The sequence below is a fragment of the Dipodomys spectabilis genome, unplaced genomic scaffold (genome assembly GCF_019054845.1).
Source record: "Dipodomys spectabilis isolate Male_0828 unplaced genomic scaffold, ASM1905484v1 ptg000054l, whole genome shotgun sequence".
Taxonomy (NCBI): domain Eukaryota; kingdom Metazoa; phylum Chordata; class Mammalia; order Rodentia; family Heteromyidae; genus Dipodomys; species Dipodomys spectabilis.
The window spans coordinates 10,435,814-10,459,955 of record NW_024870731.1 but is presented as its reverse complement, the minus strand read 5'-3'; the positions used below and the strand labels follow the sequence as shown (position 1 = coordinate 10,459,955).

Genomic DNA, 24,142 nt, shown 5'->3' with positions numbered 1-24,142 from the left:
CTGCAAGGCAGTCCTGAGTGAAAGCCTTCTCCACTGGATGTGCTTTTAGTTTCAACAGATGCAATCCATAAGGGCTCTCCTTAACCAGCTGGGTCGATTATCCAGGTCTCACCTGTGTGGGACACTCAAGCCCTCTAACTAGTCTCACAACTCTCTCTCCCTCGAACCTGGGGTTTTGGTGTCATTTCTATTCACTCATTCCACTAAGCACAGATCCCATCCCATCAGTACACACCCTATCCTGCCACTTACCTGGGAGCCCTCAACATTACTAGTTGTGACTGTCCTGGATGAGACATGATGTTCAATTCTCATTTGAACATAAATCCTACCAAGCTTTGCAAAGAAATCAGACCCAACAGAAAAAAGACTTGTGGGCAATACCATTAAACAAGTCTACTTATAGCAAACTGAAAAACATATACTACCCCCTTTCTTTCTTTGTTTTGTGATGGTGGTACTAGGCTTTGAAATCTAACCTTTGTGCTTTTCTTTCTTTCTATCTTTCTTTCTTTCTTTCTTGTTAGTCGTGGGGCCTAAACTCTGGGCCTGGGTGCTTGTAGCAATCTACCACTTGAGCCACAGCGTGGCTTTTTCTGCTTATGTGGTGCTAAGGAATAGAATCCAGAGCCTCATACATGCAAGGCAAGCACTCTACCATCAAGCCAGCTTCCCAGCCTCAGCTTTGTGCTTTCTAAGTAGTCTCTCTAATGCTAAGCCACACTTCAGCCTTATATTTGCTAGTTACTTCTGAGATAAGACCTCAATTCCTGTGCCTAGTCCATGATCTGCCCACGTTAGACTTCCCATGGGGATGGGAGATATGTACCCCCTTGCCCAACTTTTCCATTGAGATACTAAGACTCAGACTATTCTGCCTAGGTTGGCTTAGAACTCCAATCTTCCCAGTCTTAGCTTCCTCACATAGCTTAGGACAACAAATCTATGTCACCATGCCCAGCTATGGGTTGAATGGAGTTTTGCATGCTGTCTAATGTCAAACTCGAATCCTCCTATTCTCAGCCTCCAACTCGATTATGCATGTGAGCGACCTTTCACCTGGTTCCTTCTTACCTTAAAAAGAAGTTCGCTGGTATTTTTTGCACTGTAGAACAGTTTGACTGTTCCTATCTCATAGCCACATCCTTTTTTTGCCCATTCTCGATGGAGGTCTGCTGCGTGCCTCAGGATGGAAAGCAAAGGGTTAATTCCAACCCCTCCTGCAATCAACACGAGGTTTCTAGGGGCATCTTCTGGTTGAGGGTCAAAAAAGAAATCTCCACCCACTCTCACCTCCACTTCAGAGTCAAGTGTACACTAAGGCAGGAAAGAAAAGGTTTTTGTTAGTCCTTTGAAGCACAGTCTTTAAACCAAATGGTCTATCTTAATAAAACCAACTAATCTACTTTCTGCAATTTCATTAGAATCCAGCACTATTTTTCTAACTAGCTCTCAACATTTGCTACCCCACCTTTGTGTAACTGCTCCAGAACCGGAAGAAAAAAAAAGAGAGACTTGCTTCAGTGATTTTTGTTGTTTGTTAACTTCTCAGGTGATAAACTGAGCTGACAAAAGTAGCAATGGTCAGGCAGGAAGCAGCCCCAGAGGGCAGGTCCTCTTCATCTGAGTAGGCTCTTGTGTTCTGATCAAGGCTGAGGAGGCAGGACAGGGACAGCATTATGCATGGACTGCTCTGGGTTCATGAGGACTCAGTATGAAGACTCCTGGTACAGCCAGATAAGCACCAGGAGCTTCACAGGGCAGTCTCACACCTACCCAGCACCTACTATTTGATGAGGTCACTTACACCCAAATACCACCAGAGTTCATACACTGGTTCTCACTGGGCAATACTGCCTCTGTTGGAGGTTTTAGAAATGCATGGAGATATTTTTTGTTGTCACGGATTTGGGGATTCCATTCGGCCTTTTGGGGACTGTCTAGGACATGTGCTAGACATCCTACAAAATTAGTGGTGTCCTGCAGTTTGCTCCTACTAAGTTGAAGGCTAAATCTTCAGGAATTTTGAGCCAGTACTGCTGTTTGAAATCAGCTCCAATGGGAGTATTTCTAGCACAGAAGTCAGTCAATGATGCAGTAAGGACTTAGAGTTCAAGAAGCTGGTTTCCCAACACACCATTACCCACAACATACAGGACCATTCATGACGACAACTCCTGAAAGGTCCACAGACCATTCATATAGGTGAAAGATGGCTTGTAACGATTTAAGACTAAAGCCAAACTGTATCAGGCACCTCATCACTGTGACAAATACCTGAGACAAGTTAAAAGAAGCACAGATTTGAATCCCAGTTTCAGAGGTTTCAGTCCAGAGCTGGCCATTTCCATGATCTCTGAGATGAAGAAAAGCATCAGCTAGTATAGTGGGGGAAGGAAGAAGAAAGGGTAGGGCACATAGACAGATGGACAGACAGAAAGCCTGCACTAGCTGGCTGTCTTTTTCTCCTTTAAGTCCCTCTGGGCCCCACCCCATGGGATGGTGCAGTGTATATTCAAGGAGTGGATCTTCTCTATACACTAGTCCTCTATATACACACTCAGACATACTCAGAGGTGTGCTATACTAATCTCCCAAGCACTTCACAATCTTATCAAGTTGACAAGATTAACCATCTCATTATCTCATTTTACAAATGAACTCAAAGCCTTTTTTTATATAGATTTAGTTTGGGTGACTTTTCCAAAATGCAACCACTGCACAGAGTGTATTCAGTTGTGTTTATAACTTTATCAAGTATGTTCACTTTCCTTGAAAACCATATCCCAGCTGATATGTGTTTCCTTACCAATACAACACACCTATCTTATCTACATTTGGAAGTGCACTCATGGTGAGTCTATGTTTAGGAACACCATTTGATTATTCCACTCTACCCTCTAGTTTAAATACAACCAAGCATTTATATGTTGAAATATTCTTTGGTTATGTATGGGTCACTTTCCTCCTTTTGTACTACAATTAGAGAACTATTTTATTAATTTATGTGTTTATTTCCTTAACTGTAAATTTCACTTCAGGACAAGGGGGAATTGGACTTTGGAGAAAAACACACTGACCCAGGAGTCAACGAATGAATTTTAATTACAATCCCAAGAAAATCTAGTCTTGTAACTTCTCTGGACATCTGCTGCTGTACCTGGAAAGGGGCAACAAGACCCACTCTGCCCACCTCAGAGTTGTTGTGGGCATCAAATGACAATGACACACCATGTGGGGGGGCTCCTTGCTGGATAAAGCTTTGTAGGAGACAGTAGCCATAAAGGAAGAAATGTATGGGGTATGCCTGCTTCCTTCTTCCCTGATATTAAATAACAGAACTCAGGAATATGAAAATGTCTCTAGGTTTGTACCATTTACACACTCCTGGCATAAATCAACTAAATGAACACTCTCCTTAGACATTATAATAACGTATCACCCACTCCTTCAGGAGGAAACCCTTGGCATTCATGCTTCGGCACTTCACATGCCAGGTGAACAGAAAACACAATTTAAAAATGAGCTAAACTTAAGAGAAAAATCTAAAGGAAAACGAAAATTACTTGAATTCACAAAATAGGTCCTTTTTAGTAAAAACCATTGAATGAATGGAAATCCTTTCTCTGGGGAAAAAAATCTCTGAGCTTAACTGTTTTAAATATGTAGGAGATTGTTACATGAATGATAGTAAGTAGGTTTTCATTTTGACAAAAGAAATTAGCAGCAAGGGAGCATTTGGATTAAAATAGCTAGAATCTAGGAATGACTACACTGGCTACCAAAGAGCTTTAAAATGTTCCTCCCTTTCAAGTCCTGAAAATAGAATTCAACATACAAGAGACTTTGCCTAATGATGATGATTTCATCTTCTGTGTCCCCTCACTATCCCTCTTTCTTGCCTATATGCATCAAATGTCATTCTTTATTCCTAAGAACCTGAGAGCCAAAAAAAGTGAGAAATGAAAAAGAAATAATTTTCTCCAGTGGCCACCTCTGGTGTGCTTAGTAATGACAACAAAGAAAGCTATTAGCTTACTGTTTGTTTTTAGAAAGTCAATTACATTCAACCCTAAAGCTGACAAGAGAGTATGCCCAGGAAAAGATAATACCCCAGAAACCCATTTCTCCTTCGTGACAAAACCATCTGCAGTAGATCTATCTTCTAATTTGCTAGGATCTGGAAAGAATCAAAAGCTACCTTTGTCTTTGTTGATCAATAAAATTTACCAGGGCAGCAGGAACACAAGAAGCAAAGCACTGCACGGTACAGTAAATAAGTAAAAGGACATTACCTTCAATCACATAGCACTGTATTAAATTTGAGTATAGATTTTCTACTTGTGAAATAAACCACCTTTCCACAGCAACTGGAGCTAAACACGCAATAGCTGTCTAGAACCCCTTACCCTGCCAAGAGCTTGAGCCAAAGCCGATAAAATAAAGGAAGACGTTTATGGCACTTTATCCCATGTCCCAACAGAGCAGCCTGCTGCCATCCAGACACTCACGTGCCTCCATTGTCCACTCTAATAGCTCAATAAGGCAAATCCTCAGGAGAAAAATAGCCACCTAAAAATGGTTCCAAGAAAAACCCGACTTCATAAAGGCTGTTTGCAACTCCCACTGGGCAGACAAGAGCGGGCACCACAATTAGGATGTGCACTCAGGCAGTGCCACTTGGAGATTTCCACAGCTTCTAAGAATACGTTCCTTCATTGAAATGCCAATGAGGCATGAAACCAAGCAGGGAGCGGTGGACCAGGACCAGGTCATGTGGGAGGCTGAGGACAATTGAAGGGAGGAGGAAGTTCTTGGCATTAGGAAACCAGGATGGCTATGCTCACTTTAAACCAATGAGGGGCACGTGAACATCTTGTTGGCTACACCCCAGCAGCCCATTTTAGCTTGAGAGAGCAGCTTAGCAACAGCACCAGTTGAACCTCTACAGAGAATTTAGATAGGAATGAGGCAGGTGAGGCCATAGCAAAGGAGATCAAGGATGGAAGGATAAGCATGAGACAGGAAGCATTCACAATGGAAACTCCAAGCCCAACAAGCTCCTGAGGTTATCCTGAGCACACACGAAGTTGACATGCACAAGAACAAACCCCAAAGGGAGTATTTTTCTGCTCCTGTAGACTTTAAAATAACTTTTCTTCTGGTGTACAGTTCTATGAATTTTAACACACACACCAGTATATGGGACTATCTCCCCCACCCTGTCAAGCATGGATCTGCTTCCAATCATTACTTCTGTCCTTCAGAATGTGAGATAAATGGAATATATATATATATATAATATACTTTTATATATATATATTACAGACTTTAGGGACTGGCTTCTCTCACTCAACACAGTGCCTTTAAAACTCAAGTTGTATGCATTAATAGCTCATCCCTTTTTATTGCTGAGTGCACTGTATGAATGTATAACTATCCATTCACCTGCATTTGTTTCTAGCGTGTATTACGTATGAACAGAACTGCCATTGCTCCTACTAGGATTTCTATGAACACAGCTTTCATGTCTGTAGGATAAACACTCAAGAGTGGTATTGCTGGGTCATATGGTAATGTATGTTTAATTTCATAGCAGTCAAATGTTTGCCAGATCCACTATGGCTTTGCATTCCTGCTAGCAATATATCCATCCTCCCTCATACTTGGTATTGTCATTACTTTTAGTTTTCACCTGGGATTATCATTCTTTTCAATTTTAGTCATTTTAATGTACTAGGATAACATTACATATGTGGCTTTTTGTTTTGAGATAGGGTCTTGCTTGCTATATAACCCAGATTGGGCCTAAACTCATGATCCTCTCATCTCAGCCTCACAAGTGCTGGTATTACAGCACTGTGCTACTATGCCTGGTTTACTACAAATGGTTTAAATGTATAGTTTCCTAAGCCTAGTAATCATAAACATCTTTTCATTAGTTACATGTCATTTTTACATCCTTTGTCTATTTTTTAAAATTATATTTTCTTTTTCTTGACAAAATTTTGACAGTTCTTTACAGATTATAATACAATTTCTTGGCTAGGTATCTCACAAATATTTTCTCCCCAGTTATAGGCTGTTTTTTTTTTTACTTCTATTATTAGCCTTTTGTAGAATGGCCTTTCATGGTGATTAAGTCTTACGTGTCACTTTTTTTCTTTTATGGATCTTGCTTTTGGTGTGATGTCTAAGAATTCTACCTACTCTCAAGTTACAGTATTTTCTGTATTTTCTTCTAGAATTTTCATAGTTTTACAACTTATATGTTTAACCCACTTTAATTTTGAATGTTCGGTTAGAGTTGTTTTGGTTGCTTTTTCATGGATGTACAAATGTTCCAGTGCTACTGGTTAAACAGTCTATCCTTTCTTATCCTTCCTTAGCACCTTTAGGACATAAGTATGGGTGTCAGTGCATTTCTGAACTCTCTATTTCATATGTCTGCGTTCATTCTTCTACACTTCATACACTATTCTGAGCACTATTACTTCAATCTTAAGTATGAGTAATATGATTCTTCATCACTGTTGTAGTTTGGATTCTTAAGACAGAGTCTTGCTATGTATATAGCCTAGGTTGGCCCTAAACTCTGGTGACTTTTTTTTTTTTGAAGGGACTAAACATATTTAAGATGGCCCTAATTAAAGGCTAGGCCCAGCAAGGTCCTAAGCCAGCTAGTTTTCATAGACTAACAGCTGCTCAGCTACTATCAAGGCACAGTACCTCCTCTGAACAAGGCTTATCAGTGTGCTTCTTTATGGGCCCCCTCTCCTGACAACTAAACTGCATCTAAATGGGACTTCTACAGCCCCTGATCTTGATTGTGTTTCTGGTTTCTTGTAGACAAGGACTCCATACCCCACAGCCCTCATGGGAATACATTTGGTGCTCTAGGAGATAGGCTACTATTAGTCCCTCCCTCCATTTACCCACAGCAATGTCTGCAATTAAAAAAAAAAATGTAGTTAGGTATATTTCTAACTCTGCTGATGGCTAGTTTTTGTTTTCTGTTCCCTTTTGTTGACTCTCCATGATTATTAGCAGGAAAACAAGGAGACAATGCTAGTTCCTGAAGTCACATTTGCACTGGCACATTTATCAAAAAGGAGATAAGAAAACAAATCCCTTGAATGTGATGAGAACTGTATACAGAAGACACACTGTAGTAATGAAGAGAGCTGCATACAGAAGACACACTGCAGTAATGAAGAGAGTTGCATACAGAAGACACACTGTAGTAATGAAGAGAGCTGCATACAGAAGACACACTGCAATAAAGAAGGCTATGGCAGTGAAAAGGAACACCATTAAAACTCAGACAACAAGTTTGCTTTGAGTTGAGTAGCTCCAAGAGGTGGCTTATATAAGGTTTGTGTTGGGCCCTGTATAGCAAAACCTAAGAGGACCTAGATCTCCTCTAGAGTCTGAGGTACACAGAACATGGATGGAGCTGTCTCACCTCTGGGCATAAACAGTATTACATAACTAGAGATAGTTTCCCCTCCAAATACTGGTCACAATTTCATTTCCCTTATTTGGGATAATTTAAAGTAAAATAACATGATTTATTTACCATCTACATGAAAGTCATTTTTCAAAAACTTTCATAAAGTGCAAAATATATTCAATAATCAAAAGTATTCTACTGAAGAGTAAGTAAAAAAAAATTCTAAATTTCAGTCTTTTTGAATCGTACTTTATCCATTAAAAAGACTCTGCAGGGCTGCAGGTATGGTTCAGGAAACAGAGCACTTTCCTAGTAAGCAAGAGGCCCTGGGTTCAAACCCACACATTATACCACTAAGTATACTTAAGTATAAAATAGAACAAGACAAAACAAGTTGCTGTTCTTTTTTCCAAGGAAGCTGCACTTACTAGGCAAGTGTTTTGCCACTGAGCTACATCCCAGCCCAGGTGGTTCTATACCTCCTCAGTGTTAAGTAAATACTCGAAATACCCAATACCAGGTATTTTTAGACAGATGGAATAAACTGGACACAAATCTTGTGGGAGGCAGAGAGAACCAAATCTCTGAATTTGAAATGGCAATTGCTTACCTTATTGTGAATCCAGAGAGCAGGAGGGTGGTTTGCATATTTCACTGCCAATTCTATCATTCTCTCTTGTTCTAGCAGTCTGGGACTAGAGCATATTGAAAACCCACCAACCACCGATACTCCTGGGATGAAGAAATCAATCCTAAAAGGCAAATAAATGATTACTGTTGAAGCAAGTTTATTGCCAACAGGATAAACAAAATTGGCAAAGTTTTAGTGAGACCAAGGAAAAAAATTACTAAAATTAAGATAAAAGAGGAGGGCTGGGAATGTGGCTTAGTGGTAGAGTGCTTGCCTAGTATACATGAGGCCCTGGGTTTGATTCCTCAGTATCACATAAACAAAAATAATAATAATTTTTAATAAAAAAAGAAGAGGAGCCATCATCACAAATCTTACAAAAATAAAAAGGTTAAGTGGATTTTTATAAACTGTACACTGAAAATTTAGATAACTTAAGTGAAACATAATTTTCTAAAAGACAAGTATCCAATATAATCTTTTTTTGGGGGGGGAGGGAGTCCAGTAGTGGGCCTAAACTCTGGGCCTAGGCGCTGTCCCTCAGCTCTTCAGCTCAAGGCTAATGCTCTACCACTTGAGCCACAGTGCCACTTCTGGCTTTTTGTTTTTTTCTGCTTATGTGGTGCCTCATGCATGCAAGGCAAGCGCTCTACCACTGAGCCACCTTCCCAGCCCCCAATATAATCTTTTTTTTTTTTTTGGTCCGGTCGTGGGGCCTGAACTCTGGGCCTGGGCGCTGTCCCTCAGCTCTTCAGCTCAAGGCTAGCGCTCTACCACTTGAGCCACAGCGCCACTTCCGGCTTTTTTCTTTTTGCTTATGTGGTGCTGAGGAATCGAACCCAGGGCCTCAGGCATGCAAGGCAAGCGCTCTACCACTGAGCCACCTTCCCAGCCTCTCCCGCCCCCCAATATAATCTTAAGGAACAAAGAAACAAAAAAAATCTGAGACCTATAAGAGGTCTAAGGATTTTATTATTGATTTTTAAGTTCCCACAAAGAACATCTTAGATCCAAATGGTATCACTTGTTAATTCTACCATTTAATACCAATTCTTTGCAAACTTCCAAAAACACAAGTGCACCTTCCAACTCATTCTAAAAAGCCAGTAGTACACTGATACCCAAACGAGACAGACCAATATCCCTTCTAATATAAACACACAGATCCCAGGTACACAAAATGAATGGATGTAATAACACTTAGAAGACTAAAAGACAAAGCCCACACAATCATCTTATTGTATACAGAGAAGATACTTGATAAAATAAAACACACTTTCATAATAAAAACACTCAAACTTTGAAAACTGAGAAATCTGATCAGGAGCATCTACAAAAGACCCATGGCTAATACCATATCTAATGGTGATAGGCTGAAGCTTACCTCTAAGAACAAGAACAAGATAAGGATGTCTATTTCCACTTCTACTGAACAGTGCACTATAAGTTCAGCCAAGGAAAATAAAAGAATGAAACAAAAGTCATTCAGACTGAAGATACAGATGACATAATTTATGTATAAAAAACCCAAAGAGATGATAGGAATACTGGTATACACTTATAATCCCAGGACTCATAAGGAAGATCATGAATCTGAGACTGGGAGGTTTGGCGAGCAGCACAGCTCATAGACAATTTGGAACTCAGTGTGTATCCTAGGGCTGGCTTTGAACTCAAGAGTGCTTAGATTAATAGCATGCACCAGCATGCTTGGCTGTAAAATCTTTTGTTCATTTTGTTTGCTTGGTGGTTGTGTGCGTGTGTGTGCGTGTATGTGCACACACGCCAGTCCTGAGGTTTGAACTCAGGGCCTGGGCACTATCCTTGAAGTTTGTTAAAGCTCAAGGCTAGCACTCTACCACTTGACCACATTGGCTTTTTGGTGGTTAATTGGAAATAAGAGTCTCACAGACTTTCCTGCCCAGTCTGGCTTCAAACCATGCTCCTCAGATATCAACCACAAGTGTGAGCCACCAGTGCCTAGCAAAAATGTCCTTTTTAAATTTTTTTTAAAAACACACACTTTTTTCAAAAGGCAACAAAAACCCATTAGCCAAACCCATTGTCAAACTTATATAAGCTGACATGGCCTTAATCTAGAACTGGTGAATTCTAATTTTCAATGCTTTGTTTTCGGTGACATAAGAAATGCAACAAACTGGGTCACTTATCAAGAAAAGAACCTGGCACATAACATTCTAATTATCATGTCTAGGTAACTGAAAACATCCATTCTAGGGGTTTCTCTGCCACCAGAACAAAAGGTTTCTGTGTCTATTTGTTTTCCTATAAATAAGCTTAGATATAAAGTTCAAGATTCTCTTAATGATTTGATTCATATCCTTAAGGTATACTTAAATGCCGGGTGCTGGTGGCTCATACCCATAATCCTAGCTACTCAAGAGGCTGAGATTTGAGAATTGTGGTTTGAAGCCAGCCGGGGCAGAATAGTCCCTGTGAGACTCTTATCCCCAATAAACTACTCAAAAAAGCCAGAAATAGTACTGTGGTTCAAGTGGTAGAGTGTTTTCCTTGAACACAAAGAGGCTCATGGACAGTACTCAGGCCCTGGGTTTGAGCCCCAGGACAGGGTGGATAGGGGGAGGGGGGATACTATCCTCTATAGCCTCAAATATTCACTATTTTTAGTCCTAAAAACAAGGCCTGGTGAAGTGGCTCAATTGTTAGAGTGCTAGCCTTGAGCACAATGAGGCTTAGGAACAGCACCCAGGCCCTGGGTTCAAGCCCCACAACTGACAGAAGAAAAACACAAAACAAAAAACCTTGGAAGTGGAGCTGTGGCTCCAAGTGGTACAGCACTATCCTTGAGCGAAAGAGCTCAGACCCTGAATTCAAACCCCACAACTGACAACAAACAAACAAAAAACACAACCAAAGGGGGGGGTGTGGGGGCCAAGTCCTGGATTGGGAATGTAGGTCTCCAGTCTATATTTACTTATGTGCATTTGCCTCTTCCCCGTGAATACTTTAGCTTCCCTTTCATTTTAGGCAGGGTAAAAACTTAAGACTACAGTTCAAATTTATTAATAGCACAGCTGCTGTATGCTATCAGACAGGAGGTATACAAAATCATCACTATCATCATTATTTCCAGGTCTTAAAAAAAAAAAAAATCAATGAACTACTTTCCCCTGCTTCATCTCCTGAACCACAGCACCCCCTGCTGATCAATGCTGATTACTACTCTTCTAAGATAAGTAAAAGCAACTCTCTTAGTAACTTTGGAAAATTACCTTCAGAAGAAAAAGGGCCTTTTTCATTAATAATAAATAAATGAAGTTATTTTTAAAACCCTATATGAATGGACTTAAGAATTATGCACAATATACATTTCATAAAACATCTCTTTAAGAAAGAATTAGGCTTTAAACAACACCTTTTAAAAATGCCCATTTGGGGCTAGGAATGTTGCTTAGTGGTAGAAGGCTTGCCTAGCATTCAGAAGCCCTGGGTTCAATTCCTCAGTACCACATAAACAGAAAAAGCCAGAAGTGATGCTGTGGCTCAAATGGTAGAGCACACTAGGCTTAAGCAGAAGAGCTCAGGGACAGTGCCTAGGCCCAGAGTTCAAGGCCCAGAGTTCAAGGCCCAGAGTTCAAGCCCCACAAAAAAAATTTAAAAAATAAAATAAAATAAAAATGCCCATTTCAGCCAGGTGCCAGTAGTTCATGCCTGTAATCCTAACTACTCAGGAGGCTGAGATCTGAGGACTGTGGTTTGAAGTCAGCCTGGCAGAAAAGCCCATGATGCTCTTAGCTCGTTAAACACCAAAAAGCAGGAAGCAGAGCTGTGGCTCAAGTGGTAGAGTACCACCCTTTAGAGAACAAGTTCAGGAATAGTGCCCAGGCGCTGAGTTCAAGCCCCAGGACTGGCACACACACAAAAAATGCACACTTGTAGGTACCTAGTGTGAACACACAGAACTGAGAAGTCCAGCTGTAGAACACAGCAGCACACTGATGTCCAATGGGTTCACCAGGCAGCCACGTCCTGTCACAGTAGACCAAGTGCCTGGTGTTGAGCCCACCCACAATGGACATGCAAACAGTGGCCAAATGATGAAGCTGTACTGGGAGATCCCAATTTAGTCCTGTGCCGTGCTTAGAGCTCCCACTCGCACAAACCCCATGGAAAAGTTCCTGCCTACCATGTACAGCACCATGGAACTTGTAGGAGGCATAGAGACACACACACACACACACACACACACACACACACACACACACACACACACACACACACACACACACACACACACACACACACACACACACACGCTAAGGGCTCCTGCCCCTACCTACTCTAATGGGAGAAAAGTTAGGAAACAAATACAATTAAAATATATAATAAAATCGGCCTACAGTCGAGAGTCAGGGCAAAAGGAAGAAAGCAATTCTACCAGAAATGGAGGTTTAAAACTTCGCAAAAGGATATGCTGTGAATCTTAAACTCACAAATTGTAAGCCTGGAGGCATCAGAAGTTCATGCCTGTAATCCTAACTGTGTGTGGGTAGCTGAGAATGGGAAGACAGCAGTTTGAGGCCACAGCAGGGCAGACAGGTACATGAGACCCCTTTTCAATCCAAAGCTGGGCGTAGCGGCACACACCTAACATTCCAAGCTACATGGGAGGCTGACTAGGAGCATGGTGATACTAGGCCAGCCCAGGCAAAAAACAAAACAAAAAAAAAAACTCACAAGATTCTATCTCTATGTAGTGAAGCTGGACACAGAGGTGCACCTGTGATCCCAGTGATGTGAGAAGCCATCAGGTGCACTGAGACCCAAGTGCATGTCCAGTTCAAAAAAAACAACCCAGAAAACAAAAAACATGAAGAACAGGGCTAAAAGTATGTGGCTCAAGTTGTAAGGTACCTGCAAGTGCAAGGCCCTGAATTTAAGCTTTAGTAGCGCCAAAACAACAACAAAATCCACAGTGTAATGGAAAAACAGAGTCTGAAGAGCCAGGGGATGCAAGGCTTTCTCTGTGTGGTCATAGGAGGAATGGTCCACCACTTTTCCAACAACTTCACTTCAGAGAACTAAGAACTGCAATCTGCCCCCTTTCTGGGTCTCACCAGCACAAATGTACTAAAAACAACAAAGTAAAACCAACCTAACCAAGTTAACATTAGGCACTGTGATAAACACATAAAATATTCCCAAATATGGGAATACAATTGCTTCTTCTTCAAAGATCTGAATTCTGATGCCTAGGGAAATATGGAAGATGCTCCCATTCTAGAGCTAGCAGGAAGAATGCAAGCATGTGAGCTGGGCAGTCTCTACACTCACAACAGTGTAGCCACTACAAGAGACGAGTATTCAGTGCCGTACTGGAACATACAACAGCTACCCACTGCACACCCTTTCCACCCCCAGGCAGGTAAAGCCTGGCAAGGTGAAGGGTAGGCCCTACCAAGGAACAAGGTAGCCTTCTAGTAAGAGGAACCCAAGAGCTTTAGCTCTCCCCTCATGAGAAATGTTTTGAGGTAGTTTCCTTTATTGGCCTTTCCCTCTGGACTGGACTGCTTGACCTCTCAGAACAGGTTTCTCAGGTCATGTACCAGTTCCCTATGAAGGGCCCAGTACAACACAGTGCAGCACAGGTAGATCCTCTCCTCCCCTTCCCCGCCCCCCTCCCCACCACCCCCCCGCCCCGCCCGCCTCCCCAACCCTAGGTCAATCTTTGGTCTAAAAGTGAAAAGTGTCTCCATGAGGACCTGGGCCAAAGCTCTACTCATGAACAGCATTTGTCTGTTTACCCAAAAGTTAGATCTGGGACCTCATTCTCAAATATGAGAGGAGGCCACAGGTGAAGAATTCAGAGGTGTGAGGCCCTGGCCCAATTAAATCACCCAAGCACAGCCTGGAAGTGATCCTTTCCTTTATCCCTAGTGGCTCTCCACTCACAATACTAATTTCACAGACGGCCTGGCAGCTACATCCCAGCTCCCAATCACCTAATCCTCAGTCTTCTCCAAAGAATCTGAAGCACAAAGCCATCTACTAAGAATACAACATGAAGGGACATCACCAACCTAAGAGAAATGGCCCTCCTGTAAACCAGAAGGTCAAATACCAAAAGGAACTCACAACCCCTAGAACCACATAGTAAGTCAACAGTAATGTAAGAGGTTCTTAAAAGCTGCTTTTTCTGAAAAGCGCCGACTACTTACTTGGGTCCATGAAACAACCACAAGCAGAAATAAAGTTTGGCATCCATTATTCTTTAAAGACTTTTTATTAGCATGTATTAGTTATATAAAGGGCATTTCCAAACATATACATAGGTGGTGAATATTGATGAAGCTTACCCTAGCCCTCCTCCCCTCCCTGCTTCATGTATGTAAATATATACATATATATGTATATATGAAGACTTATATATGTGTGTGTATATATTTATATATGTATATGTCTTTGCCCTAAGCCATTCTCCAGCAGCCACCTAGCAATCACCTTGGAATATGCAAAGACCAAGCCTGTTCCATAGTATCTTTATAACACACCAGGCAATTTCATGACTTGCTTATTTGACCAGTGAAGGCAGCAGTAACAACTTCTCCAGAACCTCTCCAGAAACACGCACTGAAGTAACATTCAGCCAACACATACTTTAACCAGAACTGTTGAATAATTATCCATGCCTCTCTCCTTCTGCCCACAGTTGTTTACTTAACCTAGAGCTCATCTCTGTACCTAGAAGACAGCTGAAGATGAAATAAAGTGTTTACTTGGCCTCTTCCAACAGTTGTAAGAAATTTCCTTCTCTGCCTTTCACTATCATCATCTCATTTTTTGTTATATTGGAATGAATGGCCAGACCTGACATTTGAAATCTCAGGAGTTTGGGCCTATAACTAGTTTCAGCAAGGGTTAAGGTTTTTAAACGGAGAGTGCCAAGGGCCAAGGAATGAATGCTAATACACACTAAGCAGGGAAATGGTTACCACTAACCAGCCATCAACCACAATCTCCTTCCCATCTTACCCCTGAAGCCAGAGCTGTCAGGCACACACTAAAAACAGGGCTACCATCAGTGAAAGGACAGATCTACTCACTGGGATGGGCAACATCACACCAACTCTGGTTGTTGTTTTTCTCTTGAGAGCACTGCGGGACCCATTTCCATATACACCACTAGGGAAGGACATTATTCTCATCAGGTCATTGCAGCCTATCAGTGCTAATACACTCACAAGCACACTAGGGTATCTTTTTCCAACCAGGATATTGGGGAAAGAAGAATTCAGAGTTGAAGGTTCAGAGACAATGCCATGCACAGGACACAAATGCTCCATCGGAGGGAAATAAGGGAAAAAAACAAAACCATATCATTACAATTAAAATTTCTACTTTTCAATATAATAACTGCGAAACCATTTTTGAAGGGGTAAATATGTTGCCCACCCCCTAAAACTGCCAAAATGCATTTAATATGTATCACTGAACATGTGCAAAGATTGCAGTAAATTGCTTCACAAACGCAAATTATTGCAATCAGCATCTTGTTTTCTAGTTCTAAATTCAAAGGCAAACTATTAACACAAGACTGCTAACTCTTGCTATTATCACACATCCTCCTCCTAACAAAACCACATTTCCAGATGGACTGCCAAAATTAGTCAAGTGACTCCTAAGAAATACTATGGAGACTGACAAGCCAGAAATTCATTTAGGAATGAATGCTTTATTTAAATAAAGGCCACACACACCCAAACACACCTTTCCTAGGGAAATACAAGCTGCTTTATTTATAATTCCACTTGAATTGCAGCTTTGTGAGGCCATTGGGAGGAAGTGGGACAGCTGGGCTGTTAGCCTGTCAGCATACTGATTAGTCCTCAGAGTTGAAAGGGACACACTTGTGATTTGTGGAGGGGTGCGTGGGGCTGATTGAGGAATCCTGACAATAAATTAAGCAAAATATTTTAAACTCAACCCAGACAAGGTATGAGTGACACAGGAATTCAGTGGAGAGGATGGTCAGTCCTGTAATGATCTATCAGGTTATTCTTCTTTCAGATTGCTTTTTCTACTCTTGATTAGACATAAAGAAGACTAATTTTTAGAAACATACGACTCCCCAGCAACACATAACTCAAGCAGATTAGATTATTGCAGTGCATTCCATTAGCAAGCTTTCCTGCAGAACGCAATTATCAGAGCTGTCGGTTCCATGGACCAGAACTAGCTGCTTTGTTTGAAGCTGGAAAATTCAAAGCAATTTTCATATATGACTGAGAGGAACATGGGCTCAGGCCAAGAAAGGAGACACATTCTCCGTGATCACCATGAATGAAAATGACCTAGATTCTTCTCCCTGGGGGAGTCTAGAGGGTGGGGGACACGGAGGCAACCCAGCAATGAAAGGTAGCCTTAGAAGTTCTTTCCAGAAGAAAACATAATCACTTCTGATGGCACCTTCTTAAATATATATCCTTGGGAAAAGGATGTTACTTACCACTGACCAGCTTTAAAGGAAAAATCTTGATCAGCAACAAGCAAGTGCAGGCTCTTCACTGATGGTGACTCATTGGCAGCTCCACACACTTTAGCTGCAGCTACGACCTAGAGCCAAGGTGAACCAGGGCTCAGGTTAGTGCATGCATAGCAAAGGAACAAACAGGGCTTTCTGGGAACAACCGTGATTATTGTGAAATCTGTAAAGGTAAGAGTTTTATAAACCTGCCAAATCACCAGGTGAAAATTTTAATTAACTTTTGGAAAGATCTGCTACAATACTAATCTTATTCTGCATAAAGAGGGACTGTCTAACAAGTATACATCTAACAAATATTTGCCCTGTGACATGCACTGTGTTGCCATGTACTGGGTTAGGCTCTTTAGGGAGAGCTGGGGACGAGGGGGAGGAAAGAGCAACCTGCCTGGCACCTGACTCTCCATCAGCACTAGGCAGAGTATGACCACTAGTGCTTCTGAGTATGGAAGTTACACACACACGACAAGCTAACTGCAGAAACTGAAGTAAGCACTTACAACCTTTTCCCCAGCAATTTTACAGGGTAGCTGTGTCTATTGACTCACAACAGAACTGGATTTGTACTCATGTCTTTGTTTTCTATTCTTTTTATTTATTGTATTGTCCAAAACATAAACCATTCACAACCTTGACAGAACATAAAGAGCCCTTCCCTACAGAGAGTGTGAGAGCACTATTGTCATGATGTATCTGCTTTCTATTGGGAGGACTAAATGAGAGGTAGATGCAAAACACTTCTAATGCTATTGTCCATAGTATTTATTACATGTTTGTTATAATGCATTTGATTGTGTTGATCAGGCCTTACGAGCACTCATTTTACATTATGTACTTCACTTCAATATTAGTATTTGTGCCACCACAACAATGCTGCTGCACAGCACCTTGCCCACAGAGCACTAACTCATCATCAATGACCAGGAAATGTGCCGTGTGATGGGCTTGTAGCTTGTATACTTTCTATCCCACTGACTACTAAATGAATGCAAATTGTCGTAAGTATTTTTGAAATCCTGCCTTCTATCCCTGCTTCTAACTGAGATGATGAGCTTGACCTTAGCCTATGAACCTTCCCTTCCCTTTTCCCTGATGCTTCTCTTAACCTACAGGATAGTTGGCCTCTGCCCTTCTGCATCTTGTCCTCCCCAGGTTGGTCAATGCGTTTGTGAAAACCATATTCAACATCCAGTGTTATTTCCCTCTTCCTGATCTCTCTGAACTTGGACTACCCATCCTGAAGTATTCTCATTGCCTGAGGTAGCTGACTCTGAACTCTTCAGATTCCCTCCTGCCTGTCTGCCCTAGTCCTCCTCCTCTTTTACCATTCCTTATCCCATTTCCTCAATGGAAGACTTTGCTAACCTCACCCTCAACACACACACACACACACACACACACACAAAGCATGCTGACCACCATGCCACTATTTCAGATACCAAAGGTTGGGTTAAATGCTTTATATGCTAGTGCACATAAACTTTCAACTGCTACAAATGACTGCAACTCAAGAGATGCTCTGTTGTACATCTCATCCAGCAGATGAATATAAGGGAAGGTTCACCAATGGATCAAGATCACCTAAGCTAGGAACTTCAAACCCAGATTAGCTTGGCCTTTTATCATCTGACAGCACTACCTCAATGGTGAACTCTATCTATGTGTAGAACTAAACCCACTACATTCTTGCCTAGTTCTGGGCACCGGAATGTAGTGGTTGGAACTGGACAACTTGGAAGCAGAGCTGGAGAAGGCTGCCCCCATCCTGACAGAACAAAATCAGCTGCTTTATACCACCGGACTTTCAATTCTGGACCCCTCTTGCAATCAACACTGTCAAATCTATTCTCAGTTGCTCTACAAACACTTGACTCTTTCTAGCATGTTGTCCCCAACACAGCCAAGTGTCCATGAATTTTTGCCCACCTTCACCATCCTAGCTGAACATTTCTTTTTTTCATTTTCACTGCTATTCGGGCTTCCTTCTTGTGTGTCTCAAAGCAGTCAATGAGTGACTACTGCTATGGTTCAACCTGGGTAATCCCTCAGCTCACACAGCTTTTGGGGCTCTATACTACTTAACAAGAAAAAAGCTAAATGGCTGAATAACTCATACCAGCTCGAGCTGCTCCTGGATCCCTATGCTGTCATTTTCCTGAGCAACCTGCTGGTCTCCAAAGGCACCTAAGACCCATACATTCCCCCACAAACTCTATGGGCCATATCCTCTCCATTCTATCACTTACTATTTACCTCCAGACCCTGCTCAAATATTCCCCATATTTCTCTCTTACCTCCATCCTCTCAACTGTACAAACACAATACACTCTTTCCTATTAAATATGATACATATTAATGAAAACAGTCCAGAAAGGGATAGAATGTATACCTAAATCAGCTCCTTCAATCAAGCCCAGGACCCCATCGGGCTCAATAAGCACCTGCAAAATAGTCCTTAAAAACAGTTTACAAACTAAGGTCAGTAGAAGTTCAGGAGCATTTTTTTGCTTTTAAAAAGGGGATATGAGAAAGACACCAGAGAAAATCCAGATTCTTTTAAGAAATGTGGGAGTAGTCAGAGGGGGCAAGACCTCCTTCATTGGAACTGGTATCTGCTTCTGCTGGCCAAATGGTCTCTTATATCAAAGAAAGGTAAAGGAAAAAAAGTTAAACTTCCTATTAAGCCATATTTTCATTTAGATAATGTCTGTGACCAAAAATCATTCCCATATGAATTATTATGTCCTTTAGTATTAAAACAGCTATGTACATAATGCTATTCATCCTAAGAGTCTAGACAAAACTACTGTAACTGAAACCCAAAATGCCTAGCATAACTCATGATTTTTAAAGACTGTTTACATACTGCTTAATGCCACCTAGTATATAAAGATGTCTAGCCATGTGTATTTAAAACATAAATTAAATGTCTCCATGGGCCCATGTTTGTTTTGAAACTAGTTCAGATAACTACGATCTAGAATTGTGATTCTTACCATACAGCATTCCTTCTTCACTCTTACTGAGTAAGTAAAACATAATGGACAAACTATATGTTTTAACATTGTACTTGCTTTTATAGTTAATGGATCAAAAGATTCCATGACCAAAACACAACTAGCCACATCCTAAGTTAAAACACATGGCAGGAAATGAAGTTCTCCATAAAATAACATTTAGACTCTTCCAATAAAATAGCAACACAGTTGCCAACTTCTACTGGTATACTTTAATACTTCTACCAAGTCAGCAAGTAAAAGGAAATTCCATCTCATTTATTTTAAAAAGCTGGTTTTATATGGGATATTTTGAATGATACTGCTGATGCAGATATCATTCAAGAAATAGATCTTTGGAAACCTAACTGGCTTCCCCTATTTTCACTCCTATTTATTCACTTTCTGGGCTAAATACATTTAAGCCAAGCCGGTTTCAGAGATAACCTAAAAAAATTATAGTTAGGGCTCAGAGAATTTCAGAGTTGAAGGAAACTATTATTGAAATAGTATGCCACTTTACACATGAGCACACCAAGACCCAGAGAAATTATTAAATGTCCAGAATCCCGACCTGGCACGGAGGAACCTAATTCTTTTAAGTCAATTTTACTTGAATAAGTTACTGACAAACTGTATGAGAAGATCACAAGTTCAAGGTCAGCCTGGGCTATATAGTAAGTTCTAGGCAAGCCTGGGTTATATAGTGAGTCTCTGTCTTAAGAAAATAAAGAAAAAAGAAAAAGGGGGTAGGAGGAAAGGAAGAGAAGGAGGAAGGGAATGAGGGAGGGAAAAGGACAAATTGTTAACAATCAATTTTACTTCAGTGGATGATGTTCATCAACACTATGTCCTAGCATGATAGTTGACATCTTACTCCTACTAAAGGCTACCTGTTCACCTGGGCTATCCTTCTTGGGCTTCACTCCAGCAACTGTCCTCTCCTGAATTACCCCTGCCCTGTCCTCTCATCAGAACCTGAGTGATGCTTGGTACACTCAAGCCTGTAATGCTAGCTAGTCAGGAGGTTAAGATCTGAGATCTATGTTCAAATATAGCCCAGACTGCAAAGTCCATGAGACTCTATCTCCAATTAACCACCAAAAAGCCAGACGTTCAAATTGGTCTCAAGTGGCAGAGTGTTATCCTTGAGCAAAATTGCTGAAGGACAGTATCCAGGGTCTGAGTTCAAACCCCAGTATGACATTTGAAAAATAAAAGAATGTGGGTAAGCTATAGGATTTCCCATCTCAGATGCTTACTGACAGCACTTATCAACTGCATGCCAGGCACTTCACATGTATGTATTCATTCATTCATTCACTCTCCACAATGGCCCAAAAGCCGACTGTTATTTATCCTTTTTTTTTTACACAAGGTAATTTGAGATCCCAGATCTAGTAAGTACCAAAACAGATCTGAATCCAGAACTTGGGTGTTTTGGTGTTTCTTAAAATGCAACAAACAGGTCTCTCATTCAGCTGTCACCTCATTTCTCTGCTCCTATTCCTATCAAAGCATGTCAAGAGCTAGGTAGGATTCTGACTCCATTTTGTTGTTGTTTTTCCAGGCTAGCCTCAAACTCAAGATCCTTTTACCTCTACCTCCACTTTCTAATCTCTTATTCTCTTTCCAACTCACCCCAGTCAGGCCTCCAGTGTCTAGCAATGTACTCCAGGCAGCTTCTGTGGTAAATCCAGACAGGATCCCTTAGCACAATCCAACAGAGCTAGCCACCCTCACCTTCTCCCACTACTTTCTCCTGGGCTCAACCAGAGGCTGACTTTCCTCCAGCCTACTGCCACTCCTCTCTCTTCTGTCTCTTTGTCTTCTAATTGTTGACCCAAGCAGGGCTGAGACCTGGGCCCTCCTCTCCACCCCCTCTCAGTCTTAGGCCTCATTTTCACCAGTGAATGTCAAATTCACACACACAGCCGCTGATCTGAATTTCCACCTCAAAATATATTCCTTATTTGTCCCAGGGAAAAATAAATGACAAAGCATAGACTCCCTTCAACCACCTCAAACTATCCCAAAGCTATTTTTCCTAAAATATCTTTCCTTTTATTATAGAAAAATTTAAACATACAGGCTAGGAAGGTGGCTCAGTGGTAGAGCGCTTCCCTTGCATGCATGAGGCCCTGGGTTCGATTCCTCAGCACCACATAAGCAAAAAGAAAAAAAAAGCCGGAAAACTTGGCACTGTGGCTCAAGTGGTAGAGCGCTAGCCTTGAGCTGAAGAGCTGAGGGACAGCGCCCAGGCCCAGAGTTCAGGCCCCACCAATGGACCCCAAAAAAAAAAAAAATGTACTCATCACCTGACTGATGTAACTGTAGCCCCTCGGTACCCCACCTCTACAATAAAATAAAAAATTTAAAAAAAGAAAAATTTAAACATACATAAAATTAGTTAAAATTGCTAAATACACCCATCTTCTCTTATGACTCAAGTTCAACAGTAGATATGAGCTGCTAAAACACATGGCTAACCTTGTTTCATCTGTTATTCCACCAGCAAGCCCCAACCCCACTCCAGATTATTCCAAAGCTAGCCACTTCCCCACCCTTCTCCATTTCAGCAAGTATTTGCCACCACCACTGCATCTTTACCTATCAGATTCTTCAGCTGTGAAACCTAGAAAGCATGTTGCTTTCTTCTCTCCATGCATGAACCCCAACTACCACTCTCCATCCTCACCACCAGCACCTCTCCTATGACTATGGTAACAGCTTCCAACTTAAGGCCAAAGCACAACAAAAGCTCAGTTTATGCCAAACAAACATATCTCACTTAAAATGAAAATATCATTCACTTCCCTGACTAAGCCTTCCATTATCCCCAGAATAAATTCCAACTCCTTATTCAAGAACAACCGTGTATACAGCCTGGTCATCTATCATCCTCTCTTACATCAGTCTCCCCTAAATACACCAGCCTTCTTCCTGCCTCAAAACCCTGGCATCCTAGTCAGGCTGCCAGAATTCTAGATGCATGGCTAGCTCTTTTCTTTATCCAAGTCTCAGCTCAAGTATTAAGTACAGATTTAGATGGCACTGTTGCCCCCAGCCAGTCTTTCCTCCCATAACCTTGTTTTATTTCCTTCACAGTTCTTTTACATCTGACCTCATCTGGCTTGCCCGCAAGACATATCGCAGTATAACTAAACATTCAGCATAATGCTTTAGTACCAGTACCTAAACTGGGCTAGTATATTCATTGTACCATGTATAATGAATGAGGATTCACTGCACTTGACTGGGTCGCTTTGGAGAAAGAAGGAAAAGAGCTTCACTTCTGTGAGGTCACACTCTGCCACATACTGCATTATAGTGACTGCAACTCCACAGGTCTGCCCCAGGTATAAGCAAGTAGCAGCAGTGCAGGCAACATTCTCATTTTACATAGTTTCTGTCTGTATGAACAACATCCCATCACCTCACCTTTAAGATGGCTATCACTACCACTCCTCTGCACAAAGCAATTCATTTAAGTAAATCTGCTACCAAGCTAGGATTAGTGCATGCACATTCTATCCAAAAGCAAGTATTGTGTGCCTGCAGTATGGCAGCCCCTTCCTCCAAGGAGCCTCCTTTTCTTTGCAGGCTCTCACTCTCTGAAGTGAGTTGTACGCTCCAATGAGCCAGTCTAGCTGCCAGGCCATCAGACTGTCCCTCCCTGGGTGTTTCTCCCAGAGGCAGTGACCTAATCTCTCTCGAGTTCCTATAACTACCACTAAATAACGGGTGCCCCAGCCTGTTTTGTCACTGGGGACAATATGGTGAAGATTACAACTCCTGAGAAAAAAAGACACATCCCTTCCTCACACGGAAGCACAAAATCCCCTCAAAAGGCAGAAAATTGTGCAGTTAAATGTGGACATAGTCTACTCTCCAACTATGCAGCCCGTCCCACTCAAACCCACACCTCAACAAAACCCTGGTCAAGCACACCGTTGAGTACTGAAAGATCAATGCTGAGAACCAGTGTCTCTGAAGGTCTCTGGCCCAGGAGACCAGCCCTTTGGCTTTACTAACTAACCACTGTGTCATCAGTAATTCTCCACAATGCTCAATTAAACCAAGTGATAGTCTTTTGTTGTAATAAAAACTGATTTGATTATCAGAGACCCGAGGTGATGGGCTGAGTCCTTCCCTTATTGAACAGGTCCTTTAAACTTCAGTCAAAGCTATGAGTTAGGATAAAAAAAATTTTTTTAAAAGGACAATTTCAAAGTAAAAGCGCTCTTGATGATCACACTAGGAACGAAAGGCACACACTAGTACTACCTCAGTCACATCAGGATGCAGGATGGTCCTGTCAAAATCTCTGCATCTTAATTCCCCCATCAGTGAAGCGAGAATAGGAATGCTATACCTCATTCCCAACATGGCTATAAGAATCACATACCAATCTACTGTGGAATTAGAAGCTTTGTAAACAGAAAGGCAACAATACACATAAGACACTGTAGGATAAAAGTAACAGTACCAGTGAAACAGAATTAGCTTTTCCAAAATCAATTAAGTGCACAAAATCA

At 41.4% G+C, this 24,142-nt stretch overlaps 1 protein-coding gene across 1 annotated transcript in view; it reads right to left on the bottom strand.

Annotated features, from left to right (window-relative positions):
* The window catches only part of Oxnad1 (oxidoreductase NAD binding domain containing 1), a 39,030-nt gene that overhangs the window by 1,574 nt on the left and 13,314 nt on the right, over positions 1-24,142 (bottom strand). Inside the window, exons 5-7 of the mRNA XM_042680135.1 lie at positions 16,573-16,679; positions 8,064-8,205; positions 1,075-1,317 (exon numbers count right to left, since the gene is read on the bottom strand). Coding sequence (XP_042536069.1) covers positions 1,075-1,317; positions 8,064-8,205; positions 16,573-16,679 — 492 coding nt within the window. The remainder of the gene's footprint in view (positions 1-1,074; positions 1,318-8,063; positions 8,206-16,572; positions 16,680-24,142) is intronic.